Source organism: Euleptes europaea, chromosome 3 (assembly GCF_029931775.1).
Source record: "Euleptes europaea isolate rEulEur1 chromosome 3, rEulEur1.hap1, whole genome shotgun sequence".
NCBI lineage: Eukaryota > Metazoa > Chordata > Lepidosauria > Squamata > Sphaerodactylidae > Euleptes > Euleptes europaea.
The window spans coordinates 27519894-27543657 of record NC_079314.1 but is presented as its reverse complement, the minus strand read 5'-3'; the positions used below and the strand labels follow the sequence as shown (position 1 = coordinate 27543657).

Here is a 23764-nt window from a genome sequence, read left to right as displayed (position 1 = left end):
GCTCTGAGGGTTGGACTAAAGGTAAAGGTCCCCTGTGCAAGCACCGGGTCATTCTTGACCCATGGGGTGACGCCACATCCCGACGTTTCCAAGGCAGACTTTGTTTGCGGGGTGGTTTGCCAGTGCCTTCCCCAGTCATCTTCCCTTTACCCCCAGCAAGCTGGGTACTCATTTCACCGACTTCGGAAGGATGGGAGGCTGAGTCAACCTTGAGCCGGCTACCTGAAACCGACTTCGGTCAGAATCGAACTCAGGTCGTGAGCAGAGTTTTGGACTGCAGTACTGCAGCTTACCACTCTGCGCCATGGGGCTCCTTGGACTAGATGGCCTATAAGGCCCCTTCCAACTTTAGGACTCAGAGTTGGGCTAGAGAAGTAGCAATCGGATTTAAAAAATTGTGCATTGCTAAAATCCCCCCCCCCATCATCTTTCCCCATGGCGCAGTGGTAGAACATCTGTTTGGCATGCAGGAGTTCCCAGATTCAATCTCCAGCATCTCCAGTTAAGGACCAGGAGGTAGGTGAAGTGAAAGACCTCTTCCCTAAGACCCTGGAGAGCTGCTGCCAGCCTGCATAGAGACTTCTGATTTTGATGGACCAAGGGTCTAATTCCGTATAACGCAACTTCATGTGTTAACTTGTTAACAACCTTGTGATTCTCCCAAGTAATCACCCTGTCCTTCTTTGTCTGCAGAGAGACGAGCAGCGAAACCACGATGCTCCCTGAAATGACCCCCTTGCTGCTGCTGCTGGTTGGCATCTCCACAGTAGCTGGAGGGGGAGCAGGAGGGGGTTATGCACAGATCAAATACATGCAGCCTGTGGTGAAAGGACCTCTCGGCCCTCCGTTCCGGGAAGGCAAAGGACAGTACATAGGTAAGTAGCATTCACATGTATGAGTGGGTGGGCGGAGAGATTGGGATGGGCTGTGGCTCATTGGTACAGCATCTGCTTGGCATGCAGAAGGTCCCAGGTTCAATCCCCGGCATCTCCAGTTAAAGGGACTAGGCAAGTAGGTGATGTGAAACACCTCTGCCTGAGACCCTGGAGAGCTGCTACCAGTCTGAGTAAACAATACTGACTTTGATGGACCAAGGGTCTGATTCGGTATAAGGCAGCTTCATGTGTTCATATGTTCGTAAAAAATAAAACCTCCTGTCATAAAAATCTGAATATGGTAATCTTTGTGTCTCCTCGTGTTCGCCAACACTGCCTCGGAAAATGCGAGATTTGGGGGGCAATGTCTGGGGGGGCAGAGTTTGGGGAGTATGTGATGTCCCTTCTGTGTGGTGCTTTAGGCTGCCTAGAAATTTCCAGAGCATCACTTAGGTGGAAGCCATTTCCTCCTCTGCTCCGCAGTTCCTTGGGGGTGGGAAATTGGAGCTGTGTGTGGGGGGTTAAGTAATTCCTTGTTCTGGGTGGGTAAACTGGAGACTCTCTCCTCTGTGTGATGCTGTAATAGCTGTTAAGATTGTCTTTTAAACTCAGTCACCCAGATCCCAGAATTACTTCGGCAGCCCTGTGCCAGCCTTTTCTTCTATAACAGCAGCCATCGTTTTCTGAGAGGATGTTTTCACGCCAGTAGTAGTTGCTAGGTGATGTGGAGGCTGGCGAGCTCTTTCTCCCAGCACTTGTTGCCAGGTACCAAAGAGCCTGTCCCATTCTATCTCATGGTGGTGGTTAAGTGTATGTGTGTGGGAGGGAGGGAGAGGGTAAGAAATCGTTGCCAGTGGACCATGACAGTTGTGTCTTCATTAGTGGTAGCGGCTAGGCCACAGAAAGGTTGGCCCTCTTGTGCCAGTTGCTAAGCAACAAGGAGGCAATGGCATTCTCTGCCACCATCCAGAAGTGGCTATTCAGCTCCATAACTAGGGTTGACAGCCTCCAGTTACTAGCTGGAGATTTCCTGCTATTACAACTGATCTCCAGCCAATAGAGATCAGTTCACCTGGAGAAAATGGCCGCTTTGGCAATTGGACTCTATGGCATTGAAGTCCCTCCCCTCCCCAAACCCTGCCCTCCTCAGGCCGCACCCCAAAAACCTCCCGCCGGTGGCAAAGAGGGGCCTGGCAATCCTATCCATAGCGAGGAGGGAGTTCTGTCTACACCACAGACTTCAGGTGGAACCAGCTGCTTACCATTCAGATCGCTGGAAATTGTGATCGTGTTCAGGGACTAAGGAACCATCACATATTACATAAACCCAATTAAGTCTGTAGTACATACATGCAAAACTATCAAGTTTCCCTGTATCCTACTCTAAAGGCACAATTGCACCGTTCAACAGCTGTGGTCCAGTATATCCAACTGCTAGGCACACAGTGTGCCAGAAATTAGGAGGTGCCAAGTGTTCTCTCTCACATGGAAAGGCTGAAGGTCCCAAGGGCGGCAAGTGGCACTTTATAACTATGGCATCACCATCCCGGCAACAGACAAAGGTGAAGCAGTGCTGTGCTGTTGATGGGGTATATGATTGGGGAGACATGGATTCAAACCCCCCGTTTCTTTTAGGCAAGTCATGACTTCTCAGCCTAGCCTACCTCACATCCTATTGTGAGGATGAAATGGGTTATATTCTGGATGACAACACCACTACAAAGAGATATTAAAATTCACAGGGGACAGGGAATGTAATGATTAATAATAATAATAATTTCCTGCTTGGAATCGAAAGTTGGCAGTTGTGCCTCTCTGGGCCTGTATGACTTTGTTTCATTTCCCCTATTGTAGTCAGAGATCGTCTATAACTTGCTGGCCTGTTCTGAGGGCCTCCTCCTCTGTGGGTGCTACAAAAGGAACACCTATGCCATGTGCTCTGATGTGCAGAACGCATGGCATAGGTGTTCCTTTTGTAGCACCACAGGGCAGTATAGGAAGCCCATCTGAGGTTATGGCCTGGGCAGCAAAGAGGTGGATATGCTATATGATTTTATATATTTACATATAAACGTACACACATACACCAAGTAGAACAGTTCACCTATTGTTTTCCTGAGAGGTGAAACACAGCTCCCATCAGCCTTTGCGACGCTGCTGGCTCAGAAGGGTTTGCATTGGCGGGGGCGCTGAGGAATACCTCTCTGTTTGAACGCTTGCTTTGATTGGCCGGCTGTCATGTTCGTGCAGGTGTTGGTTTGGAGAGCAAGAGCTATTGGACAGGAAGTAGGGTGTGCTTTTCAACCAGGGAAAGCTGTGCCGTAGGGCAGGCCACCCAGAGAGGAGGGGAAACTGGGGCCCAAGCTGGCAAGGCTTTGTTTCCTGATGCAGCCTTCGTTCTTGTGGTTTTTCCTTTCCTCTGGGGTACCTACTGGGGATGGCCACAGCTAAAGGGATGCAAGACAAGTAACTGCCTTCAAGAATGGCTATTTCAATGCATGTGTTTGCCATATTTAGTGATGGGAAGGAACTTTTTACCCAATTTGGCAGGTCTCCTCAGTTTAGGAGTCTCCCCCTCCCCAGGTAGCTTGGCTCATCTTTCCAACTCATTTACATAGTGCACCTGCCTCTGTTTTATGGAGTAACAAAGGTGATCTGCAGACAAGAAGCTCATAACTAGATTGTTTTATGGGCACTAAAAGGCCATCAAGCTGGCAAGGTGATACAAAGGAGCAAGAAGAAAACTGCAGGGAGAAGTGAAAACTGCCCATCTGGCATTTTCCTTTTTACCTAGCTGCAGAGAAGGGGGGAAGGTAGCACTTTCCCACACAATTCATATGTAACTCTTACACATACTTTTGGTCTGTCAAGTAATCAGAGAGGGCTGGTGACGCACGGGAGCTTATAAAATATAATCAAGTTAAAAGGTAAACATGAATGAAATTCGCCAAGTAGATAAATTCCGCTCCCCCGCCAATTAACAGAATAAGGGCGAAAACGCATGGTCACTTAGCCCAGTTCCAGCCCAGTTCCATCCCCGATCCATCCAGGATCAAATGAACCCGCATTACCTGGAATAAGCAGGGACTAAACTGTGTGCAAATGGATCCATGTAAACAGAAAATGCGGGTTCCTGTGAGTAAGCCCTCCCCCCCGCCCACCACCCCAGCTCCTGGTGATTGGTCCTTTCGAATTGACTAATGGAGGTTTCCGCCCCCCCCCCCCGCTTGTAATTTTAAAAGCATTTTAAGAACTAAAAAACGAAAAACGGAGCTACCTGAAAGAAGGGGGGGGGGGAATCCAAGCCTTGTTTTAAAAAAGACTTTCTTTTTCTCAGAAAAAGCTCCAAAGTAGCAGCAGGCAGGAAGCAGTTGAATCCCTGTCTCTTCAAACACTGCTTCGCGATTGGCTGTGAGAGATGCCAATCATCTATGTTTCCCCCTGTTTCTGTTTCTGTTTCTCCCAGAAGAGGAATGGGAAAGGGCGGGTTCATTTCGCTTCGATACAGGGCTAAAAGAAGAGTAAATAAGGTATCGTCTGTTTGCGAAGATTTGAAACTGGGAGGGAACTGGGCTGGAACGGGGCTGGAACGGGGCTAAGTGACCATGCATTTTAGCCCTAAGTATTACCATTGAATAAGAGGAAGGGAATGCGCACTCCCTGCCTTCATGAAAAGATGACATATCCAACTGGACCACTGGGATCCTGATGCTTGTGTGTTTCCACATCATCTCTGCACAGCGTTGCCAGCTTCCAGATCCTGAAGCATTCACAAATGACACCCTCAGGCTCTGCTCATAAACAGGATTCGAACGGTGTTGGTTGCAGCAGCTGATAGAATTCAACTGGTCTAATAACAGCAGAATCCAACTCGCCAACTGGTCTAAAAACACCAGGCCAGCTATTGTCAGGGGGCTTAAATACAGGGACTTTTTCCCCACATCCCTGTGCTGAAAAGATCTACCCTAGATGATAATTCGTGGCTGGCCACAATTCAGAATTCTGGTTCATACCTTCAGGGTCATAAATGGGCCACATGTTGTCTTGCTCTGTTCAGCAAGCAGCCCACAATTCTCTGCTTCTACTCAGGACCTGACCTAGTTCACCCAAACAGCAAATGAGGTGTTCATCAACCTGTGTGTAGGTCAACACTCTTTAAATTGAAGTTGGGGGTGGGGGTACAGGATGGAAAGTTTCTACCTACAGCAAAAAAAAATATCCATCTACCTAGAATGTTAGGGAGAAGGCTAGGCTAGAACTGAAATTTTCTAGAAGCAGGGTGAAGTTTTTGTATGGAAGAGTATTCAAACCACATGCCAGGGCGGAACAAGCATGGGTGGGACTAGTAAAGGCCTTGAGTCCATCAGCATCCTTGAAAGCCACCTGGTTCTGGAGTGGAATTGTTGTGCGTGGCCATTTATGCAGGGTCAATTTGGATGCTTGCTCAAAGCTCCTTTTTAAAATCCAACCTTTAAAATGCCTATTCATGGTCCCGATGCAAGAGGAGAAAGTCAAACAAATTCCACTCCCCCACTTGCCTGCTCCTTTGTTTGCATAGCCATTAACAATCGTCGTTTGCATAGCTAACCCCTCAGTTGTGATTCTTCTTGCCTCCTTGAGTGGATGCTTCGAGGTGGGGGCAGAGCAAATACAAAAGGTGTGTTAAAGGAGCTCTTAAGAAATGCGAAGCAGGTATGCACCGGCTTCGCAGTGACTTCTAGAATGATGGTTCAGCGTGAAGAACTCAAAACAATATGCGGGGCACTTCAGCCTGGAACGTGCTGCTAATTACCAAGAATAAACGGCCTGTGATTCTGCAATTCAAAGTGCGCTCTGGTGCAAAAGGCCAGCCAAACCGTGCCATAGAAGCCTCAACAGCCATTGAGGGGAAAGCAGTCATTCAGTGAAAGCATCTATCACCTTTGCAGGCAGCAAAAATGTTCCTGAGCATCTTACGCAGTGCATATGTTGCTACTTCAGGTTTACAACCTTTTAAAAGCACAAGAAGTAAGGATGTTTTCTTTTTCTCCAAGGTGCTCAAAGTCTAGTGGGGAAGACAGGTCTCTTTCATGATTTACTGCTAAATCTAATGGCTTATCAGGTGTCTAAATCTGCACAGATGGTAGGGAAGGAGGGTGTTTTTTTTAAAAAAAGCTCCATGTAGCATGAAAGAGAGTCACAAAGTCTTTCTTCCTGCTTTTCCAGCTGTTGCAAAGTTCTTATCTGAACTGCAGCCAAAGAGAACAAAATGAGGCACGAACTCCAGCGCAGCCTTACTGAAAAGGGAACAGTTTGGCTGCTGATGGGCTGAGATTCAAGTATCTCTCTGGGCTGGTGTTTATTTCTTCCAATGTGTTCTTGTCGCCACCGCACAGGCTGAATTCGCTAAAACAGTAGAGCGGAGGCAGCTCGCCTCAGCTGATGAGGCAGGAGAGCTGACCAGGCGAAACTTTCAACAGGAGGCTTTGCGGCTTCCTTCCTTTTGCCTGTCCACATGCATGTACCCCGCCCCCCATTCCCATCAAGAGAGGTGACTACAATAGCAAACATACAGCTTCCTGAAGTAGGGGGAAGAGGCTGTGGCTCAGTGGCAGAGCATCTGCTTGGCATTGCAGAAGGTCCCAGGTTCAATCCCTGGTAGGGTTGCCAACCTCCAGGTACTAGCTGGAGATCTCCTTCTATTACAACTGCTCTCCAGCAGATAGAGATCAGTTCACCTGGAGAAAATGGCCGCTTTGGCAATTGGGCTCTATGGCACTGCAGTCCCTCCCCTCCCCTAACCCTGCCTTCCTCAGGCTCCACCCCAAAACCTCCCACCAGTGGCGAAGAGGTACCTGGCATCTTCAGTTAAAGGGACTAGGCATATAGGTGATGTGAAAGACCCCTGCCTGAGACCCTGGAGAGCCGCTGCCAGTCTTAGTAGACAATACTGACTTTGATGGACCGAGGGTCTGGTTCAGTAGACGGCAGCTTCATGTGTTAGTCAGAGGCAAAGGGGAAATGGTTGCCTGGATTTCTTCTCCGCTTAAACAACTACTCCAGTTGCCCCCCCCCCCAGCAGCCTCCAAGGCAGAAATTCTTTAGGAATCTCACTGACAGACTAGGACCTGGGAGTCCCAGGTTCAAATCCCCGCTCTGCCATGGAAATCTGCAGGATGACCTTGGGCTAGTCCAGGGGTCGGCAAACTCATTAGTCAAAAGAGCCAAATATCAACAGTAGGGCTGTCAATTCGGTTTGGTCCGAACTGAAAATCAACCGAATTTCCCCTGATTCGGTGATTTTCTGTTCGGATGGATCCGAACTCAAAACTGGCGAGCAACCGGGGGGGCCGAATTCAGCGAGTTCGGGAGTTTGCGAATAAATCCGGCAAATTCGGGCCCCCTTCAGGGGAGCCCGCTGAAAGGCGCGGGCTGCCCTTTAAACTGATCTGAGCCTCCCAGCTGGGCTCAGATCAGTTTAAAGGGCAGCCGGCACCTTTCAGCGGGCTCCGCTGGAGAGGCGCGGGCTGCCCTTTAAACTGATCTGTGCCTCCCGGCCGGGAGGTTTAAAGGGCCCCCGCGCGCCTTCAGGGAATCCCTCTGAAGGCGCGCTGGGGCCGAATTTTTCCCCAAACTCCGGATCCCCCCGAATTACCGGGGATCCGAAGCGGGGGAGTTCGGACTTCGGCACGTACCGAACCCACAAGGGTCAAATTCGGCCGAATCCGAACTGTACCGAATTTTTTTTTTGACAGCCCTAATCAACAGTACAACGATTGAGATTTCTTTTGAGAGCCAAATTTCTTAAACTATATAGGTAGGTACACTGTTTATTAACTTAATAAACTGTAATTAAAGTTTTAAGTCTTAATTAAACTATAGGTACACTGAATAAAACTTGATATCATACTTAATAGTGATCTTATTTATTGATAAAAATTAAATTGTAAGTCCCTGCCATTTCCCCCTCCCCGTCTGGAAGCCTGGTCTACCGCCATAAAAGCCTATTGGTAGACCTGGCCTCCGGCTGAGTCCCATTGGGAGGCCAGGTCTACCCATTGGCTTTCTTGGCAGTAGACCTGGCCTCCGGAGGCCCATAGAAGCCAATTGGTAGACCTGGCCTCTGAAGGGGGACTTTTTCCCCATCCTCGGAGTCCAGGTCTACCGCCAAGAAAGCCAGTGGGTATACATGGCCTCCCAATGGGACTCAGCCGGAGGCCAGGTCTACCAAAGGAAGCCCGCCCCGCCCAACAGCTGATAGGCAAGGGGGGCAGGAACCACCAAGCCACCCGCCCAGCAATCGCGTGGCTAGAGGGGAGGGGAGGCTTTAGCCTCCCAACCATTGAGGGCAAGGGAAAGGGGGACCCGGCCATTCTCCATGGTGGTGGGGGGGAAGAGACAGCGCACCCGCTCGCCCGCTCTCTCTCTCAGGCGCGCTGGCTCCGCAGCCCGGCTGCCGGCGCAAACGGGCGCAAGAGCAGGGGCTCCAAACCAAGTTCAGAGAGCCGCACTCAACGGGCCAAAGAGCCGCATGCGGCTCTGGAGCCGCAGTTTTGAGACCCCTAGCCGCTAGTCGCACACACACGCTCAGCCTTCTGAGAATGAATTGGAGAAGGGGGAAATGTCATCAGCTGCTTTGGGGCCCCAGAGGGGAAGAAAAGTGGGGCATAAGTGAAGTAAATAAAGAAAACGGTAAATAAAGAAAACGGCAGTAGCCACACCACTGATCTGTTCCCGGTATTTTTGAGGTGCTTCACAGAAGCAGGCAATGACAAACCATCTCTGTTCGTCTCTTGCCTTGAAAACCCTATGGGGTTGCCAGCTGCGACATGACAGCACTTTCCAAGTTTCTACCAAGTATTAGTAATGGCTACATTACTTAACATGTAGCATGTTATGGCATACTAACAACATGGACTTCACAAAGAGGGGGTGGGGCTGTGGCTCAGGGGCAGAGCATCTGCTTGGCATGCTGAAGGTCCCAGGTTCAATCCCTGGCATCTCCAGTTAAAGGGACTGGGCATATTGGTGATGTGAAAGACCCCTGCCTGAGACCCTGGAGAGCCGCTGCTGGTCTGAGTAGACAATACTGACTTTGATGGACTGAGAGTCTGATTCAGTATAAGGCAGCTTCGTGTGTTCATGTGAGAACCCTAAAGCAATTTCTGCACCACGCTAGCTCTGTGGTATGCTTATATTCAAAAACTAGATAAGATTTGAGGGAGGAGCAGGAAGAGTTGCTAAATTAAAAGAGAATTGAAGAGTTTTATCTGTAATACCAATGATGACTTTACCTGCTTCTGAGAATGAAGTAACTGCTGACTTGTGTTTGGCCTTCCGTAACATTTTAAAAACATATCTACAACACAAATGTATATTAGGTTATGCTAGTTTGTCACTGCTTCCCACCAAGAATCTGGGAAACTGTAGCTTATGAAGAGGCACTAAGAATGTTCTGTGAATGAGTCGTGGCCCCTCACGGCACTACAGTTTGGGATAAGCCAGTTCAAGCATGTGGTGCTCCCATACCCAATAATCTGTTTTTAGTGGTGGAAGGCAGAGGAGAGTCAGTATGGTGACTGCATGAATGTTCAACTGTCACTAAGACCATTCACATTAGTTTCTCATGCGAGTAAAGTTGTGTTCCAAACCTTACAACAATGACAGTTACCATATATGGGACAAGAAATGCCAGATGTTCTAGCTGGATGCAGAAAAGGAAAAGGCACTAGAGATCATATTGCAAATTATGTTGGTTATTGGAGCATACAAGAGAATTTCAGAAGGAAATCAGCTTGTCTTTGATAGATTACAGCAAAGATTTTGACCATAAAGATCATGAAAAATTATAGTTGGTTTTACAATAAATGGGTATGCCACAATATCTGTTCATTTTGATGCGCAACCTTGTATTCTGGACAAGAGGCTACTGTTAGGAAAGAATATGGAGAAACCGAATGGTTTCCAATTGGCAAAGGTGTCAGACAAGGATGTATTTTATCTCCCTGTCTTTTCAATCTATATGCAGAACATATCATAATGAAAGCTGGATTAGATTTAGCTGAAGGTGGAGTGAAAATTGGTGGAAGCAACATTAACAATTTGCTATATGCAGATGATACCACATTATTGGCAGAAAATATTGAAGACTTGACTACAGATGAAGGTTACAGCAGAAGTGCCAAAGCAGGATTACAGCTAAACATCTAGAAGACAAAAGTAATGACTACTGAGAAATTACACTTTAAGATAGACAATGAAAACATTGAAATTGTTCAAGATTTTCTGTTCCTTGACTCCATAATCAACCAAGAGGGAGACTGTAACCAAGAAATCAGGAGATTGAGACTGGGAAAGGCAGCCATGAAGGAACTAGAAAAGATTTTTAAGTGTAAAGATGTGTCGCTGGTGACCAAGATCAAAATAATTGATACCATAGCATTCCCCATTACTACGTAAAGTTGCGAAAGTTGGACAATAAAGAAAGCTGACAGGAAGAAAGTTGATTCATTTGAAATGTGGTGTTGGATGACAGTTTTATGGATACCGTAAACTGCCAAAAAGACACATAAGAGGGTTCTAAATCAACTCCAGCCTGAACTCTCCCAGAAGCTAAAATGACTAAACTGAGGCTATCATACTTTGGTCACATTATGAGAAGACAAGAGTCACTGGAAAAGACAATCATGCTAGGAAAAGTTGAAGGCAGCAGGAAAAGAGGAAGACCCAACATGGGATGGATTGACTCAGTAAAGGAAGCCACAGTCCTCAGTTTACAAGACTGTTACTGATAGGATGTTTCAGAGGTCATTAATTAATAGGGTTGCCATGAATCAGAAGCTACTTGATGGCACTTTACACACACATACACAACCAAGGATATTGGCTGTCCTGTTGGGTTGGCTGTCCTGTTGCAGGAAGAGCCCCTTAAGTTGGAAGAAGGCTAGAGGATGGTTGGATCCACCCCATTTTCACTGTGGTTGTGACCCAAAGAGCTACACTGGGCAAGTCCGAGGATTTCTGGCTGTACCTGGAAACTATCAGTGACACTCACAAAACTTCAGCTCTCAACGCGACTACAACCTATGAATGTTTAGACAACATGCATTTTCTCAAGAACAAAACATCCCTGTGACAAAATAACTACTTTTGGCCAAAACACACCATGAATAGGAAAAAATATGCAAATTTACTTCTCTCCTAGCACTTCTCTTCCCCCCCACACAAAAAATATCCAATATCAGCACGAGGGCCATTTTTCTAGTGTTAGCGGCACTAACGTCTTCAAGAAAGGGAATGTATGTTGTAGGAAGAGAGAACGGCATAAGGTTAAAAGGGAAGATGAGACTCACGGGCAAGCTCTCGGTGCAACACCACCACCTAGTGTGTATGCTGGAAGCTGGCAGTCATTCGTTTTTTCAAAGTCACAATCTCCAACAGTGTCAGAATGCGTTATCTGTCCACTGTTCAAGGCACAAGGAGACAATATTAAGGGCAGGCGAACTTAGGTTGCGATAAATGCACAGGTTTACCACCTTCACGCCTCTAGTTCCACCAGGAAGACAGTTCAGTCTGAATGGGACTTGACATTTCCAAAGACTGTTCAATGGCCCGGTGGAGAGTGAGTTGGGTACATTGGTCCAAGCCGGCCTTCTGACCTTTATTATTTATAGAATACCATAATAGCACACGGTGCTTTACTGCTTAACCCAAGCACAAAAAAATCATTGTTTCTTCCAGTGTGGATAAAAAACAATTTAAAAAAACTCTGACTTTTTAATGTTTTGGAGTTTCAGCTATAATGTTTCTCATTTTAATCTGGTTTAAAATGAAAACCTGAATCTAATGCAAATGTATTATCCCCTAAAAACAGAGTTTATGAAACTTAGGAAAAATGCTTTTCTTTCTAAACAAAGAACAGCGGGGAAAATATCTTTGGAAGCCATTCTTTAACACATTGGTTCACGTTCGTACATCATGGCTTGTGCCTGGGGCTGCAGGCAAAGTAACCACTGAACCATCGGAGTAATCTTTTATTCCTGTTTGGTGCCTAGTCATGACCTGATCTTTGCATTGGCTCAGTGCTGCAAATATTTTTGACTCTACCTTCCAAAAAACATAGAAGAAGATAAAGATTTATTTCTCTTTTCTGGGATCTTTTCAGTAAAGTCAATATTTGTTTGAATATGTGATAGAACCTGTGATAGAACCTGTAAAAGTTTTATCTTTTACTTGCAGAGTTAAACAGCAAAATTAAGTTTAGTGACTTTGGTTACTGAATCTGTTAGGATCAGTAGAAAAAAGCACAAAACTTTTTATGAGACGTTATAATTCATTATATTCCATGGCACTGTTGTGGTACTTAAAGTAAAAAATATAAATTGTCAGTTGCATTTTTTCCCCAAGAAACTAATCGTTTTAAAACGGCGCCCCTCTGAGGTCTGCGCCCTAGACCACCGCCTAGTTCGCCTAATGGTAGCACCGGCCCTGTGTGTGTGTATATATGTGTGTGTGCGTGTGTGTGTTAAGTGCCGTCAAGTCGCTTCCAACTCATGGCGACCCTATGAATCAATGTCCTCCAAAACGTCCTCTCTTTGACAGCGTTGCTCAGATCCTGCAAATTGAGGCCTGTGGCTTTCTTGATTGAGTCAATCCATCTCTTATTGGGTCTTCCTCTTTTCCTGCTGCCCTCAACTTTTCCTAGCATGATTGTCTTTTCCAGTGACTCTTGTCTTCTCATAATGTGGCCATCATATATGTGTGTGTATACACACACACACACCCATAACATTGTAACAACTGGCTTAAATATACATTCTTGGTTTGGTAGTATAGAGAGCTGACAGAGTGGGACAATTTTCCAAATTGACATAACAGCGCAGACAGCAGTGTTCCAGCTGTCAACAACACCTCCCAGAATGCTTTGCTCTCTCCCTCCAGCAGACTCAAGAGTCACTGTTCCAGTGCAAGGCTGCAATATCCCAACAGTAACTACTGTTAACCTGTGTTCCTGGTTGAGATGATTGACCTCTTTCGTACAGTGTGGCAGGGCAATTATGCTACAGAGGAGAAAGGGACAAACCAATATGGCATTTCCTGCAAGGACACTTACAGGTACACACAAGTGTACCCTCACGTCTGGTTAGACCCTTTCAAGATCTGCAGCGCTTACAAACTCAGAGAAAACGGAGTTGCCTTGCTTCCGCTGGCATCGCACTCAGCCCACGTGCCTCTGTGATCTGCCAGGGATCCCAACAGATTTTATTTATTTAGGACATTTATATGCCACCTCTTCAGAGACCTACTTCAGGCAGTTTCACAAAATAAAACTAGATAAAATCATATCCAGTGTGATTTAGTGTTAAACTCTGATCTGGGAGACCCAGGTTCCAATCCCCACCCTGCCATGGAAGTTTGCTGGGTGACCTTGGGCCAGCCACACACTCCCAGTCTAACCGACCCCACAGGGTTGTTGTGAGGATAAAATGGGAAAGAGACGGAAGATGTAAAATACTTTGGATTCCCCACTGGGGAGGAAGGTGGGGTATAAAGGAAGCAAATAAATAAATACATAGATGCATAAAATAATTAACAAAGCATAATAATAATAGTAGTAGTAGTAGTAATAACAACAACAACAACAATAATTCAGAGCACAAAACAGGAAAAAAACCCACAGAGCACAAACCATTTAGGAGCCTAAATGATTCTTGTAACAGTCCTAAGGGTAGAAGCAGTGGTAACCATGGCTGATCCTGCAAGCTTTACTGGGCTATTCAGGCTACTACCACATATCAAGTACCACAGGCGGTTTATAGGAAAATGGACAGTCTGGGTATTGATTCACAGGCTGTGCAGAAAATGGCCTATGGCCAAGCCAAAAGGTTCATACAACAAAGAATTTGGGACATTGAAAGACAGGACGACCTGGGAAAATGCCCGGATTATAGGATCTCTTCAAACAATAAGTATAAAGTGGCTCCAGCATCCTATTTGTATCAGTTAGACCGTCCAAGTCTTAGGAGAAGCCTTCACATTGACCCGCTTCCAAGCTCTCCCCTCAGCAATGGTAGAGGGGCGTTTTAAAAGGACCCCGGTCAGTGACAGGCTTTGTCCGTGTGGAACTGGAGAAATGGAAACAGTGGCTCATGTGCTATTAAGATGTCCCTGGTACGTAGAGGCGTGTACCAAGTACATTCTCCCTTCGCTGAAGGGCCCTAGAGAGCCCTCAGGATCAGTAATATTGTGGACTCTTCTGGAGGGGGAAAAAGAACAGGTTACCTTAGCCACAGCTAGGTTCGGCGCAATAGCACTTAAAGTTCGCCTCTCAAAGGTTTCCTCATAGATAGGTCTAATTTTAATTTAGGGGGATAAGTAAAACCTAATCTGATGGATTTGCATTTTGCATTTTAAATTAATGTATGAACTTGAACTGTGGATAATTTTATTAAGTATTATTTTTTTTAGAATGGCAACGCCATAATAAAAATTATTTCTTTTCTTCTTTCAAGTACCGCATTTTTGTCCACTATGTTTATTAATACAGAATAATCTGCCCCTTTCTTGCTCACCTGCTAACGTAAAGGGCCATTCTCCATTTAAGCTATAATCATGTCTCGAACATCCCCTTCTCTTACCCTTGAACCACCTTTATTGTAAGTACAAAAGGATGGTTCAAGGGGCCGGAGCCATCTATTAAAATGCTCGTTTTGGGGGACTCTTGAATACTTTCTTTTCTTGACATAAGATTGTCACTTCAGTTTTTATTCTATTTTTGTATACAGGGCTTTCCCCCCGGCCATTTCTTCTGACTTTTTTAAAAAAAGAACTTGCTTAAAACTTACATATATTACTCAAAATGGTGTGAGGTTTTTGCTTGTTTAAAAAAGCACACACTCACACGGAACTAGGATTTGCATGCTCAACCAGTAAAGACTGGGAATATACCCTAAGATTGAAAACCTCTACAAGAGAGCAGAGAACTGCTCCACAGCTGCCACACAGTCTGATTCACATGTGCCAGGAGTTCCATACCAACCAGGCACTTGGGGGGGGGGGCGTCGTCTGATCATGACTGCCGTGCATGTGGACGAGGGGATGTCAGCTCCCCGCTCTGCCTGCATACATAACACCAAACATTCCTAGGAAGCTGCTGTTTGCTCCAGATATGTTCGCAAAGCTGTTACATGCAAGCTTCTCGAAAGAGCACTCTCCCAGGCCGTTTCATTTTGGAAAAATGGCACCAGGGTGGTGGTGGGGGGAGCTTTTCCATAAATGCCACAGTTGGAATAAAGCTCAAACAAACCTGGGAGGCACAGAGCTCCCAGTGCACGTGTGAAACAAGGTCTTTCTGACAGCCCCAAGGACTTGGCTCTCTGGCTGCTTCCTCAGAGCGAGACCAGAGCCCCTGAGCTTCATTCTCGCCCTGTCAAAATGAAAATAAAACAACAAGATCATGTAAGAAAGGCTGATGAATACCAGGTTTGATCCCCCACTCCTCCACATGAGCTGTGGACACTAATCTGGTGAACCGGGTTGGATTCCCCACTCCTCCACATGAAGTCAGCTGGGTGACCTTGGGCTAGTCACATTTCTCTTCAAGCTCTCTCAGCCCCACCTACCTCACAGGGTGTCTGTTGTGGGGAGGGGGAGGGAAGGTGATTGTAAGCCGGTTTGATTCTTCCTTAGGTGGGAAGAATCTTCTCTCATCACCATGCAAAAAGGTACATGCTCAGGTGTGCCAGAGTTGGAGGCTAGCTAAACATTCTGGTGTTTCTAGAAACCTTTTTTTTTCTGTTCCTGCGGTCACCGCCGGCATCTAGTACTAATGGAAGTGCTCCTTGTGCCTCAGTGGGAGGGTACAAAAACCCCACACCATTTCTATTCAACAGAGACTCCATTTCTGCGGTGAGACATGGTCTTTTGAAATAAGATCGCATCAGGGCTACATCGTCCACTTTCCCTGCGCCAGCGTCCCCGGTTTGGTTTTCCTGTCTGCTCTCTTGGCCGGCTAGAAGTTGGCAAGTTGTATCTGTTCCTTGCTCTCCCCCCTCCCCTTTTCTTTTCATAAGACTGGGTGTTGTTTTTTTCCCCTCTTTCACTTACGTTCCCTCCTCTTGCGGGCTTGACTGCTTCCTTGTTTCAATGACCTAGAAAACAAATTCTCTTTAAACTATCAACTCCATCATAAGAACATATTGAAATAATTTTCCCTGGGAAGGCATTTTTCCGGATGCCGAAAGAAGAAGTCTCGTTTAAGCATACAAGCTTATACAGTTCTCTCTCTGGCTGCATTATTCAAGTGGCAAAGCTAGTTGGCAAGAATTTCTTTCAACATGATGTCCATGTGACCTTTATTAGGGCAGTGGATGCGGGCCAGTCTTTGATATGCAGATAAGCTCAGAACGGCTTCTGCTAACAGAAGAAAAATAAGATCAGGAATTTCCAGGGCTAATTCCTCTGATATAAAAAACCCCAAGATAAACTCACTATGATACTGCACTGGGAGCTGTTCACTCAGCGCCATTTGTTTCCTTCATTTTGGTTCAATAATTTCCTATTGGCTGAAGGAAATGGTTTAAACAATCACTGATCTTTCTTTGCAGTTTCTTCGAAGAGGTAGTTATTAACCTAACCAGCGTAGTGTAGTGGTTAAGAGCAGTGGACTCTGATCTGGAGAACCGGGTTTGATTCCCCACTCCTTCACATGAGCAACGGAGGCTAATCTGGTGAACCGGGTTGGTTTCCCCACTCCTACACCTGAAGCCAGCTGGGTGGCCTTGGGCTAGTCACAGCTCTCTTAGAGCTCTCTCAGCCCCACCTATCTCACAGGGTGTCTGTTGTGGGGAGGGGAAGGGAAGGAGATTGTAAGACTGTTTGATTCTTCCTTAAGTGGTAGAGAAAGTTGGCATATAAAAACTAACGCTTCTTGGAGAGACACTGTCCTTCAGTGTTACTCCTCTGAAGATGCCTGCCACAGCTGCTGGCGAAACGGCCCAGACAACCTACAAGAACCAGTTGGTAGAATTGTCCAGTCTTTCAGTGTCTTGGAATAAGACCCTGTGTCCTGTTTGTGTCAGTCCATGTTCAGCCACTGCTGATTTCTCAGGTTGGCCAAGTCTGCAGTATCTTTCATGTTCTTTTATCCTTGTTTGTATGCTGCGTTTTGTGGTCCCGGTGTAAACTTGTCCACAACTGCAAATCCTGATCCTTGTTCTACCAACTATTTTGTCAGATTGCACAGAGAAGCCACTGAAATTCATAAACATCAGCACAACTTTAACAGAAGAGAGTTTAAGAATGAATAAGGCTTGGCTTCCTGTCCTGAAAACCTCCAGACTAACAAAGACTACAGTCCACAATAGCCATGCGGATTAGCTTTGGATTTCACACGTTAAGAGATCACTTCAGGATACAATGGTTCCATATTAACATACCCACACCCTCATTAGCACATTATCTTGATACTTACAGGACAATGATTAGCACATTACCTTTGATACTTTTTGCAGGACAATGATTCAGCTCAAACCCAACCCCTTTCTGACTATATATTACTCTTCCTACACACTTGATACTGAGAGACACTGTCCTTCAGTGTTACTCCTCTGAAGATGCCTGCCACAGCTGCTGGCGAAACGTCAGGAAAGAAAATACCAAGACCACGGTCACACAGCCCGGATAACCTACTGTAAAGGAAATACAAGAACCAATAATAAGGGGATATGTCTGGAGAAGACCCTTTAAACAGAGCATTCTTTGCATAGGTTAAGGTCTCCACAAAGTTTCCTATTAAGGTGCATAAAACCACAGTGCCCAATGAGTCCTAAGACTCCATTGGGCACTGTGGTTTTATGCACCTTAATAGGAAACTTTGTGGAGACCTTAACCTAGTATGGCTGGGTGTCTTAGGAGTATGGCTGGGACAGTCAAGTACAACAGGGCAACGAATTTTCTTTGGATCTAGCACCCAGCCCAAACAATTAGGAGCCAGGCTTATTTTTTCAGACATCGTGTGTGTGTGTGTGTTAAGTGCAGTCAAGTCGCTTCCGACTCATGGCGACCCTATGAATGAAAGTCCTCCAAAATGTCCTATCTTTGACAGCCCTGCTCAGATCCTGCAAATTGAAGGCCATGGCTTCCTTTATTGAGTCAATCCATCTCTTGTTGGGTCTTCCTCTTTTCCTGCTGCCATCAACATCAGGGCTCTGTATTTTAACAATGACATGTTCTAATTGCTAGCACAAAACCTAATCCTAAATTCAGTTAAGCGAAGTGTGTAAAATAAACATAGGGGTTACCATGGTTGTCCTCGCCACAAAAAAACAAACCCTAACCCCAATCTAAAATACCCATTTCTGAACAACTGCATAAATGTAAAATAAACATCTAATAGAAACATACCCAAGGGATGTGCACTAGGGGTGTGTATTTGGTAAATCCGAACCAAAAAAAAGGCATCTTTTAACTGTTGCTGAAAATCCTGATTCTGAAAAAGCTGAAAAATCAGCTTTTTCAGTCCTGTTTCGGGATCCCCAGCTACAACACAGGGAAGAAATTCCCCGAAACCTGCTTTGGTTTGCACCAGGTTTTGTGGGGATTTAAACTTTAATCCCCCATTTCGTCTCCATTAAAGGCTATGGGGACTCTTTCTGGGGTTTGGGGGGGGCTGTTTTTTAAGGAAGATGCACCAAATGTATGACATAGCTGCTAGTGACTCTCCTGGCTTAGACGAACCTAGGAGTTTGGTAAAGATTGGGTTAGGGAGTCCAATTTTATTGGCCCCTCATGGGAGCCAATAAAATTGGACCCTCTGAACCAATATTTACCAAATTCAGGAGCTCTTCTAAGGAGAGTCACCAGCAGCTATGCCATAAATTTGGTGCCTCTATCTTAAAAACAAACAGGGGGGGCCCAAAGCTCCAGAAATATTCTCCATATCATATAGTGGAGCCAAATTTTTTCAAGATTCCCAAAAAAATTCCCCCAAACATAAACCCATACCAGTATGGGGACTTGGGATTTTGGGGAAACTGCCAAAAGAATTTCAGGTTTAATATACCGTAATCTGAAAAAGACCAATTTTTTTTCTGTGCGCACCCCTAATCTGCACAGGCACGCAACACCTCTTCAGGACTCAAACTACCATTTCCTAAGATACACTGATGCAATATGAATGTCACATTATGCTTTTTCATCCCATAAATATCTGCCTCATCCCTAACCATCAGGATGGGGCAGAGATTTCCAAAGCTAGTTGAGTCCTCGATTATAACTACAGAGAGAGGGAGTGGGCAAGAGCTGTCAGGAGCAGCAGAGGCAAATTAAGAGACGGCCATTGTTAGCGAGTGGGGGTCTTCGGACCATGGCCATGGAAAGGAGAGGGGGAAGCGCAAGAGCTGTCAGGAGCAACATCAGCTACATTAAGAGTCAAGAGGCTCGGGGTTTGCCGTTGTCAAAAATATTAGGAGCCATAATGAAAATTTCTGTGCACTGTGGCGATCTGGTGCTCAGGATTTCGTTAACCCTTTGGTATTATATGAATAGCAACCAGAAACTAAGGCCTGCCGGACCAGTTTGCATTGTTATGCAACTTAAGGGGTTTGGGGGACTATCATTTTTGTTAAGAGGTGGTTTTTGTAATAACTGCTGATCTGTCATCAGTGCCCCGCCCTCTTTAGCAGATCCTGGATACTGAAACAAAACTGAAGGTCAAATTAGATGAAATGCACAGAGATCTGTAATAGGATATAGGTATTGTGTTAAAGGAGCCATGAGGGTCTCCAAAAATGATTTGTGTGATTGAGGTGGGGGGGGGCGCAATTTTCCCTTCTGTTCCATTTTCTCAAAGCATATCATCTCTCCCTAGCCTTGCAAAAGGTATCACCCTTCCCTGTTTATTTTTAAGGTTCAGTTGTGGGCTGCACTGTTTAATCAAGTGTCACCATGCAGAAAGTCAGATAAGCACCAGACTTATTCCAGAGGGCCTCAAGTCTAAGGGCATCAGTACTTTGAAACAGTATCTGCGTAGTGTAGTGGTTAAGAGTGGTGTTTTGGAGCGGTGGAGTCTGATCTGGAGAACCGGGTTTTATTCCCCACTCCTCCACATGAGCGGCGGAGGCTAATCTGGTGAACTGGTTTTGGTCCCTGTTCCTTCACAGGAGGCCAGCTGGGTGACCTTGGGCAAGTCACACTCTCTCAGTCTCACCTACCTCACAGGGTGTCTGATGTGGGGAGGGGAAGTGAAGGTGATTGTAAGTTGGTTTGATTCTCCCTTAAGTGGCAGAAAAGGTCAGTATATAAAAACCAGCTCTTCTTCTTCTACCTATTTTGGCATCAATACCACATCTGTGCTCAGACTCTCAGAAGCTAAAACACTTGGTTCACATGTTAGATGTGATGTGGTGGAGCCGAGTTTTAGAGCCATTTGCAGTTGCAAGGAAAAAAAAGTCTGCATTTTTTCTAGGACTTTAACAGGACATTTGCTAAATGCTAGAAGCAGCACTCTCTTCTCCGTAATTCCTATTGCCGTGCCTCTTTTCTCTTTGCAGATATGCCGCCACCGCTACTGCCAATGGACCTCAAAGGGGAACCTGGACCTCCTGGGAAGCCTGGCCCAAAAGGTCCTCCTGGCCCACCTGGCTACCCTGGGAAACCGGGCACCGGCAAACCAGGGCTTCATGGCCAACCAGGCCCTGCTGGCCCACCTGGATTTTCTGGCATAGGCAAACCGGGTATCCCTGGCCTTCCCGGCAAGGCAGGGATGAAAGGGATGCCTGGTATGAAAGGTGAACCTGGCATAAGAGGAGACCAAGGGCCAAGAGGCTTGCCAGGACCACCAGGATTGCCTGGGCCTGCTGGTATTTCCGTTAATGGCAAACCAGGCTCATCAGGCAGTCCAGGCCTACCAGGATTCCGAGGGGAGCCTGGAGCAAAAGGAGAGCCTGGCCCCCGTGGGGAGCGTGGCATGAAGGGTGAAAACGGAGTTGGAAAACCAGGGTTGTCCGGGCCGCGAGGGAACGGAGGAGCCCCTGGCCCTGCGGGGCCTCCAGGCGCTATGGGCATTGGGAAACCTGGACTTGATGGATTGCCTGGTGCTCCAGGTGAGAAAGGTGACTTGGGCCCTCCAGGCGAGCCAGGTGTCAATGGGCAGCCTGGCCCTATGGGTCCTCGTGGCCCACCTGGAGTGGATGGAATTGGCATACCAGGTGTCGCTGGTATACCAGGCATGCAAGGCCATCTGGGTCCTAAGGGGGAACCTGGCCTCCGTGGTCTTCCTGGTATGCCTGGGCCTACAGGGTATGGGAAGCCAGGTCTGCCTGGCTTAAAGGGAGACCGTGGCCAACCAGGCATACCTGGAGCCCTTGGTGACAAAGGGGAGCCTGGAATGGATGGTGAGCCAGGAGAGATGGGCCCCCCTGGCGTTACTGGGTCACCAGGCCCTCCTGGTTCTATGGGTATGCCAGGCAAGCATGGAATTCCAGGCCCTAAAGGTGAGCCTGGACCAGGTGGGCCTGCAGGACAACCAGGCATGCGTGGGGACCAAGGGCCCAGTGGTTTTGTGGGGAAGCCGGGGATTCCTGGAGAGAGGGGGTTACCTGGGACTCAAGGGATGCCTGGCCCAATGGGCCCCAAAGGGGAAAATGGTTTCATAGGGCTTCCTGGGGTGCCAGGACAAACAGGGGTCATGGGCCCTAAGGGCGACGGAGGTATCCCGGGGCAACCAGGCCTTCGAGGCCCATCAGGCATACCAGGTTTACAGGGGCCTTCTGGTCCAATGGGCCCTCAAGGCTTACCAGGCTTAAAGGGGGAGCCTGGCTTCCCAGGGCCACCAGGAAATGGCAAAGTAGGCGAGCCCGGAATTGTTGGTCCCATGGGGCCACCAGGGGTTCCTGGAAATCCAGGATTAAATGGGCCACCAGGACCTCCAGGGCCACCGGGACCACCTGGCGCACCAGGGATGTTTGACGAGACAGGCATCGCTGGCCTTCATTTGCCAGATGGAGGTGTAGAGGGAGCAGTGCTGGGGAACGGCAAGCACGGAAAGCCACAGTATGGCAGAGGGGAACTATCTGCCCAGATGGTACCTGCATTCACCGCCATCTTGTCCTCGCCATTCCCAGCCTCGGGTATGCCAGTAAAATTCGATAGGACTTTGTACAACGGGCATAATGGCTATAATCCAGTGACGGGGATCTTCACATGTCCCATCTCCGGCATCTACTACTTTGCCTATCATGTCCATGTTAAAGGAACTAATGTCTGGGTGGCACTTTACAAGAACAATGTACCTGCCACCTATACTTATGATGAATACAAAAAGGGCTACTTGGACCAGGCTTCCGGTAGTGCCGTGCTTGAACTAAAAGAAAATGACCAAGTCTGGATCCAGATGCCATCGGATCAAGCCAATGGTTTGTACTCCACAGAATATATCCATTCTTCTTTTTCTGGATTCCTTATCTGCCCCACATAACAGCTGTTGGAAATATCTCCTTTTATCTACTTTAGCCATAAACTGTCTTTCAAAAGAATAAATACAAAACATCACTGGGAAGATGGTACAAACTGGTACTGAGGAACTATTTTGGCCAAGAAGAGAAGATCATTAGAAGAGAGACTTTATTGACAAGTGTTTTCAGTATCCGTCTTTGTACTCAGAATTTAGTTTTTTCCCTAGTGACTGTACATCAGACACGGATGCTAACTTGGGGATTAGTTGCCAGTCAATTATCTTAAAACGCACAGAAGGCATTTGATCGATGGCAGCATGTGGAGAACTCTACAGCCTGCAACGTATAAAGGTGTAGAGGGCCTTATCAGATTGAGGCATCTTCTTCCAAACTTAGCATTTGCTCATGTTTTAGTATTCTGTTGTAAAAATGTGATCCAAGTCAGTCTCTTGGGGTAATAAAGACTCAACAGGGTGAATCGTCGAAGGGCAGAACACTTTGCATGAACGGCTTCTACAGCATCTCTACAGTATCCTGTCCGAGGTATATAGAGAACAAGGGTGGCAAGCAAAACATAGTCCAAAGCCATTCAGAGGCTGTTGTGATCTTATGCCCCCCCCCCCCCAAGACTCTCTAAAAGTCATGTTAATCTTTTGGCAAGTAAAAATACTTGACACCCACACCTTGTGCAAGGCAGTGGCCCCCAAAACATCAACGGGCCTGTAAAGAGGTGTCTGACACTTCCAGTAAAAAGGCACAGCTTCCAATGCTCGCTTAGTTAGCTAGGAAAGGATGTGTCACACTATTTTCAAAGTGCCAGTTAATAGACTTTTTTTTCTGGACATGTACTTTTTTTGGTTATTGTCGGTGAGGGTGGTGGAAGCAACCAGCCTCCATGAAATTTTTGATTTTAAAAAAAGTAGAGTCCATTTATAACTTTCCATTCGGTTGGTTTTTTTGTTTTGTTTTTACAACGGTGCTATTAGCTACTTAATGTTATTCACAAGTATAGTGCAATATCTATCACAAAAAAAGGTGCAAAAATGTTATGTGCAAAGATTTCTGTGATTAAGAGAAAAAGGAATAATTTCATTGTCTTTTTTTTAACCACTGTCTCACTAATGCTTGAAATGTCACCCATCTTACTCTGGGTTACAAGGTTACTCAGCTTTTGAGAAGAGGAGGGATGGATTGTTGGTCATGTGAATATCGAGAGAGAGAGAGAGAGAGAGAGAGAGACCGACCGACCGACCGAGAGAAATGAGATGCTCTTTAAATGATACCACATAAAACTTTGCCAAGAATCCCTTTCTGTATAGAACTGAAGAACAAATTCAGTTTGTGTTCAAAGACTATTCTGTTCACGCATCCAGGATGCCCACAGTATGGCCAGTGATTTGGTATGATTCTCCAGGTTTACTGTAGATAGAAATATTTAAACCATGTTAAAGAAATGAC

The 23764-nt window shown here is 46.4% G+C and overlaps 1 protein-coding gene across 1 annotated transcript; it reads left to right on the top strand.

Moving 5' to 3' along the window:
- The first annotated feature begins 715 nt into the window (after positions 1–715).
- On the top strand, positions 716–22447 carry COL8A2 (collagen type VIII alpha 2 chain). Its single transcript, XM_056846686.1, has 2 exons — positions 716–875; positions 20405–22447. Exons 1-2 carry the CDS (start codon positions 716–718, stop codon positions 22327–22329), a joined length of 2085 nt encoding a protein of 694 aa, XP_056702664.1. The 3' UTR covers positions 22330–22447.
- Positions 22448–23764: the final 1317 nt, after the last annotated feature.

Coding starts and splice junctions, on each gene's coding strand:
- COL8A2 (XM_056846686.1), top strand. CDS start 716: ATGCTCCCTGAAATGACCCCCTTGCTGCTGCTGCTGGTTGGCATCTCC. Junction 876..20,404: donor AGGCAAAGGACAGTACATAG/GTAAGTAGCATT, acceptor TTCTCTTTGCAG/ATATGCCGCCACCGCTACTG.